At 44.2% G+C, this 15,038-nt stretch overlaps 1 protein-coding gene across 2 annotated transcripts in view; it reads right to left on the reverse strand.

The window, feature by feature from the left end:
• Positions 1–1,007: 1,007 nt before the first annotated feature.
• Positions 1,008–15,038, reverse strand: part of LOC108163504 (protein nubbin) — a 45,820-nt gene continuing 31,789 nt past the window's right edge. The window contains exons 1-4 of one of the 2 annotated variants that reach the window (XM_017298830.2): positions 10,034–10,932; positions 6,238–6,282; positions 1,910–3,678; positions 1,011–1,766 (exon numbers count right to left, since the gene is read on the reverse strand). In XM_017298830.2, the coding sequence (XP_017154319.1) occupies positions 1,988–3,678; positions 6,238–6,282; positions 10,034–10,160 (1,863 nt within the window). In that variant the 5' untranslated portion in view covers positions 10,161–10,932 and the 3' untranslated portion in view covers positions 1,011–1,766; positions 1,910–1,987. Of the gene's footprint in view, positions 1,767–1,909; positions 3,679–6,237; positions 6,283–10,033; positions 10,933–15,038 lie in introns of those variants that run through there. The other variant, XM_017298829.2, reaches the window with a different exon arrangement.

Below are 15,038 nucleotides of genomic sequence, written 5' to 3' on the forward strand. Positions count from 1 at the left end.
GGACCAGTTGTCGGTACTGCGGGTGTCTGTTTCTTATTAACTCTGCACGCGCCTTCCCTCACTTGACCAGAACCAGAGACAGAGCTCAGAGAACTCAAACGGAGACGAGAGAGCGGGAAAGCGGGAGAACGGGAGAAATTCCATGAATTAATTTCAGTTTTGCATGTTGTTATTTATTAAAATTTTCAGGCCTTGCGTTTTTACCCGACTGCGGGCCTCGAAACACTTGCGATTCCATCCGATGATTCCCTTTCATATCAGCCGCTGAACTAATTTCAAAAGCATTTTTCTTTTACTTTACAGATTGATATCTGTAGCTGTAGCTGGTATCTGAATCTCTTCTGAGTTGACTTTGCAGATACATATTTTCGTAGATATAAAAACTCTCCCCTCCCACAACTTTTCTTGGAAACTAAAAAAATAATTCTTTGCATTTTGTTTGATAATTCTTTTTTCAATTTTTAATTTTGTTTTATTATTTATTTTTTAGATATAAAAACGCTCTTCCCCAGAAATTTTATTGAAAAATAAAAAATATTTTTTTTTCTTTGATAATTATTTTTTTTTTTTTTAATTTTTCTTTTTAGATATAAAAAGATTTCCTTCCCAGAACTTTTCTTGAAAAATTAAAAATTTTTTCTTATTATTTTGTTTGATAATAATTTTAATTTTTATTGTTTATTTATATATTTTTTTTTAATTTTTGTTTATATATTTTTTTTAAATATATTTTTTTTTAAATTTTTATTTATACATTTTTTTTTGTATTGTTTATTTGTTTTTTAATTTTTATTGTTTGACTTTGTTTAATTTTTATTGTTTAAATTTTTTTTTAATATTTTGGTATTTTTGTTTTTTTTTTGGTATATTAAATTTTTTTTTTATATTTTTATATTTAGCTTTTTTAAATTTTTGCTTTTATTTATTTTTTTCCCCTCCCAGAACTTCTTTTGAAAAATAAAAAATATTTCCTTGCTTTTTGTTTGATAATTATTTTTATTTTTATTTAATTTTTGTTTGCGTTGGTTTTTCTTTCCGTTGTTTTTTTTTGTAATTATACATTTAAAAATTCTATTAGTATGTGTTTTTCGTTTATACATTTTACAATAATAAATGTTGGTTTTTTCAATAAATTCAAATTGTTTTTACGACAAATTTCAGTTTTATTTTGTTGTTAATTTACTTGCCCATAAAATAGAAATTACATCTAGTTTAACCATACAATTTTTTTTGCTTTCTTTGTGTTTTTTTTGAATTAAAATTAAAATCATTCAAATTGATTATCACAGTATTCACGCGAAAAATAAATATGCTTAAAAATGTACCTTGCTTTTGTTTTTTTTAGGGAACGATTCAAATATTTTTTATATATATTTTTTGTATAGATATTCGCTAGGAATTCATTTTGTTGACTTTGAAAATTGTGCAGAGACTGTACTTAAATATTAATAATACACAGACGCCACGTAGTACAGGGCCATAGGGAAATCGAAGTGATTTGCCTATCGGCTATCGATTTCCCTATGGCCTCCAAAAAAGTCGGTGATCGAGTGAACGGCGGAGCCGGCGAGCAGCAGCCGTTCACTTGATTAGCAATATTTTTGGTAGATTTTTCCATGCCATTACAAGTATTTTCCATGCAATAAATACGATCCATTAATAGTTAACATAAACAAACGCCCCCATTTCTTTGTGTGGGGGGAGTGGGCGGGCCCCAATCGTAGTCAAGAATTATGCTAATATTTGATGTGTTTGCGACTTTGAACCTGGAAGAACAGAGAGCAGAGGAAAGTCCATCGTTAGAGGAGGTTTTGGCCAAAGAAAAAGCGGGGAGAAGGTGTTTAAATATGGGAAATACATGGAGAATGGAAGTCAAATACAATCAAAGATCAAAGATCAAATATTTTACCTGCTCTTCGTGTTGCCTCTTCGTGTGTCCTGCGCACATTGCACTCTGTTTGTCCCTGGATATCCTCCTGCCGGGCCTCTAGTGCATCATGTAGGACGACGACTCGTCATCGTCCGCGCCCGTGGGACTGTCCAGCGAGGGATTGATGCGCTTCTCCTTCTGCCGGCGGTTGCAGAACCACACGCGCACCACCTCCTTCTCCATGCCCAGGCGATCGGCCAGCTGGCTGATCTCCTCCGAGGTGGGCTTCTGGTTGGCCATGAAGGCCTTCTCGAGTGCCCCGCGAATGGTGGTCTCGATGGAGGTGCGCTTCTTGCGACGGCGCCCAATGATCTCCGGCGTGCTGACGGTGGCCTGCAGGGCGGCCGGATCGAAGACTCCGCCCGTGGCCTGGATGGTGCGATCGGCATCGTCCAGCCACTTCTGCAGCAGGGGCTTCAGCTTGCACATGTTCTTGAAGCTCAGGTTGAGGGCCTCGAAGCGCGAGATGGTCGTCTGCGAGAAGTCGTTGCCGTAGAGCTTGCCCATGGCCAGGCCCACGTCGCCCTGGGTGAAGCCCAGCTTGATTCGGCGCTGCTTGAAGGTCTTGGCGAACTGCTCCAGCTCCTCCAGGTCGGTGGTCTCCTCGGGGGAGGGCTCGCCCGCGGCCCGGGCGGCCGCCGCACTGGCCACCGTCTTGGGCTGCGGCGTGGTGGTGCCGTGCATCTGCGTGCCGCTGGTGGGGGTGCTGGGGGTCAGCATGCCGCCGCTCATCTTGATGCTGGCCGCCGAGCTGGGCGGCGTGATCTGGAGCGGATGGTGGAGCTGCTGCGGGGAGCTGGCCGGACTGCGCACGGCGATGGGGCTGCGTATCGAGTGGGGCGTGGAGCTGCGCGGCTGCTGGTGGTGCGGGTGGTGCGGGTGGTGGTGGCTCGTCTTGTTCAGCGGCAGGGCCAGGGGCATGGAGGAGTCCTCCTGCTGCTGCTGGTGCTGCTGGCGCTGCTGCTGCTTCTGGAGGGCCTGCAGCTGCTGGGTGGCCTGGCCGAGGGCCTGCAGCTGGCTCTGCATTAGGAACTGGGCGGCCGCCACCTGGGTGGTCAGGGCGGGATCGTCCTGGGCCAGACCCAGCGATCCGCTGCGCAGCAGCTCCATGTAGCTGTTGAACTGCTGCTGGAGGGCCACCTGCCGCTGCTGCAGCAGCTGCTGGAACTGGGCAAAGTCCTGGGGGGACAGCGAGCCGGCCAGCAGCGGATTGTTCAGCCCCAGGCCGGCGGCCGCCGCCAGTTGGGCCTGCGGCGAGGACATGCCCGGCATGGCCAGCAGGGGCGAGATGCCGCTGGCCACTGCGGCGGCTGCGGCGGCCGCGGCCGCCATCGAGGTGGGCGTGGAGCCTCCCCCGCTGGCCACATGGGGCAGCGGCAGCACGGGCGAGATCATGGGCGGCCCTGGCGACGCCACTGCCACCGGCACCGGCGACACGATTGTGGACTTCACGGAATTGGCCGGCGACTGGGTGCTGTGCCGCGAATTGTCGCTCGTCAGGTTCAGTGCCCCGCCATTGGCGTCCTCGTAGTCCTCCTGCTCCGGCTCCGGCTCCGGCTCCTGCTTGTACTGGTGGTGGTTCAGGTGGTTCAGATGGTGGTGGTGGTGGTGGTGGTGGGCCGGATGGGGCAGCGACAGCAGCTGGCGCTTGGCCTGCTGGTGGGTCAGCGACAGGGCGGGACTCAGGGGCGAGCGGCAGCGGTCGCTGGAGGTGCCGACACTCGAGTTGTTGTCATCGCAATCGGAGGCTGCAAGGGGCACGAGAGGAGATCAAAGAGTTAGGACGGGGGAATGGGCCAATAAATCAATAGATTTAAACCAAAATCAAATGAAGAAAGAAAAGGAGTAACCCAGAGGAAAGATATTTAAGGCTATGCAAAAACGGACTCCGTTTCGAGTGTCCTTTTGCATAAATTTAGCCTAGGCCACGGCCGAGCATTTTGTATAATTTTCTTTTCAATTTCATAGTCGGTTGGCTTCGGGTGAAAGCCTTTCACCCACCCACGGCTCCCCACGTACGTGCACCCTTTCTCTACCCCCTCCCCCGAAAGAGAGAGGCTGGTCCATAGTTTACATAGTTCCACCTTGACATCAAATGGAATTCTCGTGTTTTCTTTTCATTTCGGCTGACGCTTTTAGCTGCTTTTAAGTGGCATTTTAGCATTTCAAATGGCCGGTCGAAACGATTCGTATAAATTTGCTATTTGTATGCATTTTATTTATACAAAATAAAGGAGAGCCCACAGTGGATTCAAGCAGAAAACCCTGTTCGGGGCGCCCCAATTGATTTGCAATAATATTTAAATACCAGACGAGTTCATTTTCGGAGCTAGAACCGGGAACTAGAAAACATCCTCCCTCTTGTGTGAACCCTTTGAAGTGGTCCCTGGGTTTGGGTTTGGGTCTGGCTCTGGGTCTGGGGTCCACATCCTGTCCAATGCAGGCAATTTTTGCATATGTTTGTTCTGGCTACTTTATGACTCGACCGCCGCCTGATGCTCCCTGCTCCCTGCTCCCTGCTGGCTCTCTCTCTCTCTCTCACTGGTGGTGGATGCTATGCGAATTTGATGACTTATTCGCCCAAGTGGGCGACCGACCACATGGTCATCCTTTTTACATATGCGTCCATCGAGAGGCAGGAGTCGGGCTACGTGCGTCCATTTGGTATTCAGATGATGTGCAAATTCGATTTGTATGTGTTGTGTGAATGGCCAAAGGCAGTGGCGTGGGCGATGGACGATGGACGATAGAAGGGTGGCCAGGGATAGTTCGGGGCTTGAAAAGAGGGTTACAGGAGGTGGAAGCAGGAAGCGGGGGTTCTTTGAGGAGTGTTTTTGGAGGGCTTAGATAGAATCAAAGAAGTTTGATGGAGATATAATGATCAGAAGTCGAGTTATAGAAGGAAATATTATGATTATTCTCGAGGTGGAACCAGGGGGGTTCTTTTAGAGATGTTTTTGGAGGGTTTATATTTATAGAATGTAGCAAAGAAATTTCATGGAAATATAATGATTAGAAGTCGAGTTACGGAAGGATATATAATTGATGGATAGCTGTATAGGCTTATAGTTTTTTTTAAATATATCTGAGAATTTTTTGGAATAAATATTGTGTAAAATAAATGAAGAAAATATTACCAAAAGAGTTTATAAGGCGAAGAACTAATATGGTATAAAAAAGTGCCATATTTCCATTCCAAACAAGAAAAAAACAGGCTCCTTCCTCTCAACCCAGCACCGCTGAAACCTCCAATCTGTACTCTATATAAAGGAGAAACCCCCTCTGCCAACTACGCCCCTGTTTCATTTAGGATAACCAATAAAAAGAAAAGGAGCCACAGCCAAAGCCAAATGGCCAGTTTGACTGCAGATTGAGGCTAGCCCGAACCAAAAAATGCTCCCACATACAGCTGGAACGGAATAATTTTTGCATAAAATATATGTAAATATACATATAGATACCCGAATACATATAGATATATGCTCATGTCCGTGAAAGAAATCACAGCAACTGTGTCCTGACCCAGACACGGACCCGAACACGGACACACACGCCCTCACATGAGAATTCAAATCAAGCGAAATGCTGTCAATAATGTGGTGCAAAAAAAGGGAAGAGGAAAATATAAGGGAGCCCCCCCGAAAAGGGGGACCGAGGACCGAAAACCGTGACTAACGAAGTCCATGAAATTTGAAAAGTGTGAATTGCAAATTGAAGGCCGGCTCCTGGACGAGAACGAGTTATGAATAATAAACGACTGCCTTATGAGTCCATCAAAAATGTATAGCCACACACAATTAAAGGGCTGGCAACCAATTGAACCCCATTGTCACCTTAGCCACTACTTGAGAAGCTGTTAAGTCGAAACACCCATTTAATAAGACATCAAAATCGACTTAAAGATCTCTCTCCCTCCCGTCCCTCTGCTCTGTGCACTCCCGCCATTAAATCAGAGCCGAAAGGGCTGTGACAAAAGTTTTGACAGGCCATTGTGCCCGGGAAGGACCCTCCCTAAGCAAGCCCCGTCCCCCCCTAGATCTAGGTACTATACCCTAAAAGTGTATCGATGGCCAGCGCGTGGCAAGGGTTGATTTTCGGGTTTATTGTCTTTTTGTTGAAACCGAAAACATGCGAGTGATTTAGTGAAACCGAGAGGAGGCCCCCCCCCCTACTCCGGCTCCAGAGCAGATGTTTCGAGATACTCGAGAGTGGAGTGGACAAATCTCGTAAATCGTTTTTCAGGCTCGGACAACAGCTGATGTTCTAAATGGGGAAAGGAACGAAACGAAACGAAACGAAACACTTACCATTCGATTGCAGTGGCGACGGCGAGCGCGACAGGCGGCTGATATCTGGAAAAAGACAGAGGGAAAGGGGGGAGGAAAATGAGGAAATATTTAGACAGCGAAAAAATACCCACTTAAAGCTAAAGGAAAACACCCAACGACCGACGACGACGACACACGTCGCGCGCATAAAATGGAAACATTTCAAACCCGAACGGAAGAACGCTCCCAGAAAACGGCTCAAGTTTACGATACACAAAATCGATATCGATATACATTTTAAGCTAAAAATTACCAGCAGTGCAGTGCAGTGCCGTGCAGTGTCCAAAGTCCAGACAGTGTCCTATAAAAGGATATTTTTATGGGCCTCCTCAAGGGGCCATGAAAGAGCACAGTTCAAGGAACACCTGGTCTCGGTTTGGACCTGTGTACGATTTGAATTTTGAAGCAGGGCACATCCACAGACAACATTTGTGCTGACTGCATTTTTGTTTTTTTATGACTAGAGAAATTGAATTTTTTTGGGGCTGGGTCCTGCCTCTCTCTTTGGCTAATTTACGACACTCTCCTCTGAAATGCATTCGAAATTGACTTCTATTCGAACAGTTGGTGGATATGGTATTTGGTGGGGGATGGGTTCTATTTAGAGCTAGAAGATTATGGTATTTTTCTATGGGGTTGGGATTTATTTTCAGGTATAGAATGTTCTTGGATCTCTACGGTGTTCTAAACCTATAGGAAAGATACCACAGCCCACTATTTTCTTTGTATTTTGTGTTTCTTAAGGAAAAATTACGAATTGTGCCAGGTAAAGGTGTCCTTTCACTTATGGGACATTTCTGCACTCCTTTCTCTTGCCTAAAAGCGAGTTTTCTTTCCAATAGAACACCTATTCCTCTTCTTCTAGGTATTCCGAAGGAAATACAGAGGAACACAAGGAACTATCTGTAGAAGATGTCCCTCCCCGCTCTTTGAATCACTTCTTCCTTCCTTTCCTTCCCTTCCTGCACTTCTGGCACACTTCTGTCGCCCTTTTGCCACGCCTTTGCTCCACTAATTAAGCAACAACAACTGTTGCCACTCAAGTGGTGTGCGAGTGTGTGTGTGTGTGTGCGAGTGTGTGTGTGTGTGTGGCATATGGGCCGATCGGAATGGACGTTCAAAAACTCGGCGTTAAAATGCCACATAAATTATGTAGCCCGAAACGGGGGTGGAGAGGAGGTGGGGGTGCTGCATTCGACACCCTTCGCGCGTGTCCAGCACGAGTGAAATGAGCAACATTTGAATCCGGCGGCGTTTGTTTTCAGAATTTTACAGTTTTTGGCAGAGAAATTGCGCAAAAACCGCAGCCACCCCCAAAGGAAGATAAATAAAATTTTAGAGAATTGCACAGCGGGGGTGGCGCTCTAGAGGGTTATGATGATGATGGTGATGGCGGTGGTGGGAGAGGGGAGAGGGGGAGTTGTGTGGCGCACACAATTAGTCAATGACCTCGACAGTTGTTTGGCCTGGCTGGGGGTGGCTGTCCACCCACAGAAGCACACACACACACAGACAGAGGAGAGGAGAGGAGAGGCCAGGCACACATTCTATATATGCTATAGACGGCGGACATCACGTGCGCAGACTGACTATCGATTGAGTCGTCGTCGTCGTCGTCGACGGCGGAAGCTGCGTGTCTTGAACTCTTGACCCCACACTGGACGGGACGGAACGGAACCTGAATGGTCTGCGATGGCTGGATGGCTGGATGGTAGGGGGGTAGCCTCGAAGAGTAGCCAAAAAAACATAAATAAATAAAATCAAATGAAAGGCAAAGAATATATGTAATGTGCGTGCGCTTTTGTGCCTTTTGTCTTGGCAGGGATATTCGTAGCAAAACAAAACTAGCAAAGAGAGAGAGAGAAAGCTCAAAATGCGGCGAAATGAAAGCTTGATTGGAGGCAGCCACTCGCTCGGTGGAGCTGGAAGGGCAGCGGGGGAGTGCAGGAAACTCTGTTTAAGATTTGAGAGGAATATGAATTAAGGGAATCCGATTTGGGATGGAAATGGGTTACAGTCAGGGAAGGATAGTAGCCAAAAGGTGCTCTTAAGCATAAAGCTTGAAGGATTCGTCTTTTGTAAGCAAAGTATCCCTTAGAATGCTTATATATCCCATATATAAGACATCTTAAGATCCATCAAAGCCTTCCTTTATATACCTATACTATATAGAACCCCCCCCCTAATCATCAAAGCCACAAAATTGCATTAACCTTAACGATCTAACGGCGGACTGAATTTTCAATCAATCGTTTCCGCTTTGGCAATTGTAAATCTTAATCGATTTTTCATTTATTTCCTTTTGGTTTTCCAAGAATTGGCCATAAACCGGGCCAACACACGCCCCTCTTTCTTGATCGGTGTTTTATGGCTATAAGTGGGTGATAAGAGTCCCCGGTCGGGAATGAGCTCATGGACTCCGTGACTAAAAATAATGCGATTGGTCAAGTTTTTTTGTGTGCTACGGAATCTGCGGCCTATTGCTGACTTCTCTAATCGCTCAAATAAATATATATTAATTTAAAACTGATTGTGGTGCTAGTTTTGGCGAGGAAAACCTACAAAATGTATGACGAAACTTGTTTACTCTTCGGTTTGTTACGTTCTGCAGGTGTGCAAAAAATATTAGCTTGATAAGAGGGCGATAAGCAAATCGCCTTGTACAAGGCAGGCGAGGCAGGCGAGGCAGGCAAGGCTCTTGTATGAATATCATGAGACATATATTAGCCATCGCCAGATTACGGCGAATCACCTGCGTCACGTGTTCGAGGCACTGCCGAGGGGTGCTGGAATGGAAACGGAACTGAAGGGCTACCCCTTCCCTTATCGTAATCCCTCTACCGAAATTACTCACATCGGAAGTGCATATTTGGGTATGTAAATCAATCAAAAGCCACCTCGTGGCTCATTTTCCCAATTTCCACCTGCTTGATCAATGATTTGTCATCGCATTGCACTTTTTTATGGCTCTGTTGCGTCTTGAAAACGTTAATTGATAAGGCAACAAATTCAAAGTATTGTTTACAATGGCCCAAGCGGTTCCACTGAGTGCCCATCGCCACCAGGCACCGTACTCGTACCCCATTTACATGGTCATATTTTGTGTGGTGTTGTGCAAGAAATGCGTCTTTAATAAATATTTTTATGGTCTCCTCATTTGTAATACTCTCGCCTGGCACTGCCAGGGCCTAGAGAGCCAAAGTGGGTCGCCGGTAGTTTATTATTTATGGCAGAGACACCTGTGCCAGGCATTGCAGTTTTTCTTGCTAGTTCTGGGTTCTGTGTGGTTGTGGGTGCCAAGCACTTGAGAGAGTTGTGGTTTCAAATGGGTTTTGACGGGGTTTCGAATGGGTTTCAACTGGGTTTCAGTTGTGGATCTGCTGGATGAAGAGACCTGCCTGAAAGAGGTTCTTCCTTCTACTTAAGACCTATTGTATTCCCATAAGAGGAAAGACCTGCAAGATAGGCCTTTAACTAAGTCCACAAAAGCCTCGAGGGCCAAAGAATTCCGCAATCAACAGTTTATATTGAATTAATTCAAGTGATTTGTAATTAATAAACTTAAAAGCAGCTTAGGGCAGTCACTTCTTCGGGTTTATAGGAATTTAAAGGATGACATCAGTAATTATGTCTTCGGAATAGTATAACCCTTTTCCTTCTAGAAACTCCCAATAGTTTCCTTTTACCCTCCACTAAAATCCTATTGACTCTTAATCCCCTCCACTCTTTCCCCTAAGATCTATCGTATTTTTTTTTGGGGGGTTTTTCAACTTACATCGATTCTGCATTATGTGCACGGCTGCCTCGCGGGCACTGGTCGGTGTGGTCTTCAGCAAGTCACGCTTCAAGGAATTACTATTATCCTCGGGACTCGTATGCCAACGTAGCTCCGACATAACCATTTTCACTTGTCGCTCGATTTGTGTCTTTGTTTAATATATCTTTTAGATATAGTATCTATATCGTACTTGGGGGGTGTGTTGGGGGAGGGGTGGAGGAGGAGGAGGAGGAGATATGTTGTTTCTTTCTTTCACTTTGAAATCACAAATAGTTTTTGGGTCTCTTCTTCAAGCACTTTTTGCACTGTGTTCTGTTTTAGCGGTTCTTTGGCTGCTGATTACAGATTACTGTTATTTCTTAGAGTCATTTGTTAGATAAGCGCCGGTCGTCTCTTGCGTCCAACCGAATTCGTGAGCGTTTCGTGTGAAACTGACAACAGAGAAACGGCCGCAGCGGTCAGGATACCTCTCTACTAACGGATAATCGCTGTAGGCCGTCGCCGCTCGCTCGCTCGCTGGCTCTGCTGCTGCTGACGACGACTACGACGACGACGACGATGATGATGATGGACGGCTCTCTTCCTCTCTTTCTCTATGCTCTCGCCCTCTCTATCTCACTTTTAGCCGGCTCGGATTTTGTGTTGAAAGTATTTGGTGTATTTTTATGCCCAAAAATGTGTGTGGATTGTGTGGCAGCTATTGCCACCCCAAAATACGAGTAAGGGTTGATTTTGCTTTTTTTAAGCCCTCACCAACACACACACACACACACACACACGCACGTCGTAAAAAGCGTTTTGGGAGGGGAAACGAAACGAATAAAAAACTGGCCACAGAGCGCTCCCCCGATGGATACGATGATGCGCTCCACACGTTTAACTGGTTTCACGGAGACGCGTCGAATGCACTCGGAACACTCGGAGCTTTTGTGGCAGAGCGGCAGAAGAGAGCTCTCTCGCTCTATCTCTTTCTCTCTCTCTCTTTCTCTCCTATTTACCGTTTGCTCGTTTGAAGGCTTGTTAGAAATGAGTTCCACACTCCCCTGTCTGCCATTGAGTGTCGTGTGTGTGTGTGTGTGGAACGTACTCTCATTCGCGCTCTCTCAATTGAGTTTCGTTTCGGTCGTGTGTGTGTGTGCGTGTGAGTGAGTGAGTTTTCCGAGTGGATTGTAAAATGCGCGCTCTCCATCCACAATCGTACACGTTTTATACGTTTTAAAATTTGTTCTTCTCCGTTGGTCGGTGCAAGGGGAGGGGGGGTATCCACTCGGTTGTGGTTCGTTCGTTTCGTTCGTGTGGTGTTGGCTCCATTGTTATGCGTGTGTGTGTGTGTGTGTGTGTGCGACATGCGTGCGCTTGTTTGGGGTGTGGCTTAAAATTTAAATTTCGCTTTCAAATCGAAATGGATTTTTTATGCTGGGTGCCACTTTTTCTCCCCGTGTGTGTGTGTGAGGGTATGTATGCATATTATTTTATGATTGGCGCGTCTATACCTCTCTCTCACTCACTCACGGGTGCCTGTATGTGTGAGCTATGTAAAAATATTTTAAAGCTACGTCGACGCTGACTGCAGCAGCAGCATCTTCACCGTGTGCGCCCCCCCGCGCCAACCGCAACCCCCCCTCCAACGAAAACTTTGTCGTCGTCGTCGTCGTCGGCGACGTCTCTTTCCTCGTCAGTTGCTCTTTGTTCTTGCCTTCCTCTCGGCATTCGCATTTTATTTGCCATTCATGTATGCACACATGTGCGAATGCCTCCCCTCCAGCCCTCCCCCCTTCCCAAACCCTTGCCAACCACTTGGGAGCATTTTCTTTGCTTTTCTTTTGCACTCTTTGTTGATTTTTATTATTTTTATGATTTGTTTTTGGTTTTTATATTTATTTTTCACGAGCAAAAGGCGACTTTTATGATGACAAATCGTCCTACTGCACAATTAATAGAATTTGCGGTAATTTCCAAGAAAGTGCAAATTTAAATATTTAAAATTTCTAATAAAAAATATCCACCATACAAATTAATTGAGAGAAATTTATTCTAAATTATTCACAAAAATCCAATAGAATCCTAAGGAAATACGTTTTTATGCCCATTTTGGACTCGCAGTACAAAGGATAAAAGGATAAGGATAAAAAATAATTTAAATAAATTCAAAAATCCTTCATAGCTTACATTCCACATTTTACAAACATTTCCACTGAAAACCCAGGGAAAGAAATTTTTTAACCCATTTCTATGTAAAATGTTCATTCACATTCTCAAAATAATTGAGATTAATTTAAATATTTCTCTATTTTTCAAAAATCTTCAATGAATGTACCCATTTTTATTGAATGACTTCTATCTAACGTCGATATAGCCGAATATTTATACACACATTCCCAATACAATTGCCAAATACTGTAAATTAATTTATATAAATTAATTAATGAAGGATTTGTAGCTTATATTGTCTATTTTTACAAATTTGCACTAAAAACCCTATGGAAAGACATTTTTAAACCCATTTTTATTTATTGACTTCCATCTAACGTCGATATAGCCGAATATTTCCGAAATAATTGCTATAAATTTATAAATTAATTAAAATAAATTCATGAATGATTTGTAGCTTATATTCTTGTATTCTCTATTTTTCAAAAATGTCCACTTAAAATCCCAAGGAACGTAATCGTTAAACCCATTTTTATTGACTTCCCAGGGCCGTGATTCCCTCTCTGAATCTTGAACATTTTTAATAAACAAATATTCCGAAAATTATCCCAATTTTATATTCCAAAGAACTGGAAATGAAGAGACAAACGAATTATAATGAAAAAGTCAAATTTCAAGGCGAGCACAACGAAGAAATCTCTTCCATATTCCCATAAAAAACTAGCCCAAACGTCGAGTACTACCTGCCGCTGACCAATGCAGACATTTTTTATATGTATATCTTTTTGTGACGGCCAAATCATAAAAAATAGTTACAAAGTCATAAAAAGTCGAAAAAATTACAAACAGGTAAGAAAAGCAGTACGGGAGAGGGAGTGGGAGAGGCAGGGAGAGAGGGAGAGGGAGAGAGGGAGAGCAATCGCTGGCTTGGGTCCTGACATGCTTCCATCAATGATAGCCACCTATGGTTCGGGTCTGGATATTTCGCGCTCTTTGGCATCTTTTTTACGACGCATTTTGGGCGCTGTAAACGGAGTCGATTTCCAAGTAAATCATAAAAAACATTCGATACGTTTTGTATGCCAGGATGCAAGTCAGTCAGTCGGTCAGTCAGTCAGTCAGTCAGGCCAGCATCCTGGGCCCTGAGTCTACATGTTAATTAGCCCAAAAGGCAATGGACCACTTCGACTTTGACTACTGGTTATCCGCTCTCTCACGTTCGCAAGGAGCTGTTAAAAACCCCGGAATCGTGATGGTCTATCTACAGGGTACTGGGGGTAGATGAGGCTTGAGGGTGGAAAAGGGAGGATTGTGAGCCAAATGGGAGAGGAGCCTCTTAAGGTGGGAAATACTGAAGGTGGATTATACTGAATTTAATGTTTTGGAACTAAATTGATGCATATTTAATGGAATATATCGTTCTTTAGCCTTTAGAGGGCAAGACCCATGCAGACTCAGCTCATGCGCCTACCCCAGGCTCACTCGCTCCAAAACGAGTAAAATATGGCACCACGACGACGACGATCTCCCAAAGCTTGTTTTACACAATAGACAGATATTAAAGGGGATATATTTGATTGATTTGGTATAGGTTTTCTTGTACCCAACAACTCTTTTCGAATACTCTGTCCAGTATGATATTGAAGCCGTTTATCCCAACCAAAGTATGCCCAAATATCCATCCCCTTAAACCCGCCTCCGCCTCACTTTATAGCAGCCCTGTCCATCCTTCACAGGGTATCAATCCGTCGCCTCCCCCTCGCCCTACGATTTCTTTGACTTTCTGACCGTTTGACTTTTTTATTTGCGTGAAACTCAAACTGTGTCTACGCGCATGTGGCCCACTGTGCGTGTCCATAAAAAGTATCAAAACCATTTGTCGGCTCTCCCTATATCTCCGTCTCTGTCCCGCTCTGGCGAGAGGCGTCCTTGGCCTTTCTCTGCCGAGAATTACTTAAGTCAATGTAGGCAAAGATCATAAAAAAAAGGCCAAAGGCCAGAAACTGCAGAAGAGTTGAACCTGGCCAACAGCCTTTTTATTGGGCCAGCCGGAAAATATTAAAAACGAACCAAAGGAAAGGGAAATTTTGAACGCGTTTCTCCGTTTGGAGTGTACTTGGTAAATGGTTTGGGAGAAAAGAGCGAAAGAAATGCCCGATGAAGTCGTAAAGTCTTTTGGGTCTACAAACATGTTGGCCGGCAGCTCTTTGGGGTTTGTTCTTGCGGGTTTTGGGGGCTTAAGATTCTAGTTCATTGATTAATGGGTAAAGGAAACTGAATTTTATGTGCAAGGAAAGGGATTTAATATATATTTTATAAAAGGATTCGAGGCTATGCCCCTAACAATTTTTATTTTTTTTTTTAAATATTTCCACCCCAAAATGCATTTCCTTTAAATTTATTCTGAATAATTTTTCACGACAAAAATTGCATTTTTCGCACAGTTTTTCTAATTTTCTGCACCCCAAGGGAGAGCATTTTGCGACCCCTTTTCACCCCCTCTTGCATGTGCGTTAATTAAATTTGTCCCTCGTTTTAATCAACGGCTAAGCAGCTCTTAAAATCCCGTCACAATTTCGCTGTAAATTGCAGGAAATTTTCAGCTTGGGGATGGACCGAAGAGGGTTGCTGCGAGAGGGCGAAAAGCTGATGGCTGCAGCCGAGAATTATTCATGATCCTTGGCATCATCTTTCCCCTCAGATGCTGTTTCTTTTTTTTTTTTACATATCTCCAATGGCAATTTCGATTCCGATTCCGATTCAGAGTCCTTTTGTTTTGGGTAACATGATGAAGCACCGAATCAATGATGTCTCAAGGATGACATTCAATGACATTCCTTTTGATTTTTAT

This window comes from Drosophila miranda, chromosome 4, assembly GCF_003369915.1.
Source record: "Drosophila miranda strain MSH22 chromosome 4, D.miranda_PacBio2.1, whole genome shotgun sequence".
NCBI classification, from domain to species: Eukaryota; Metazoa; Arthropoda; class Insecta; order Diptera; family Drosophilidae; genus Drosophila; species Drosophila miranda.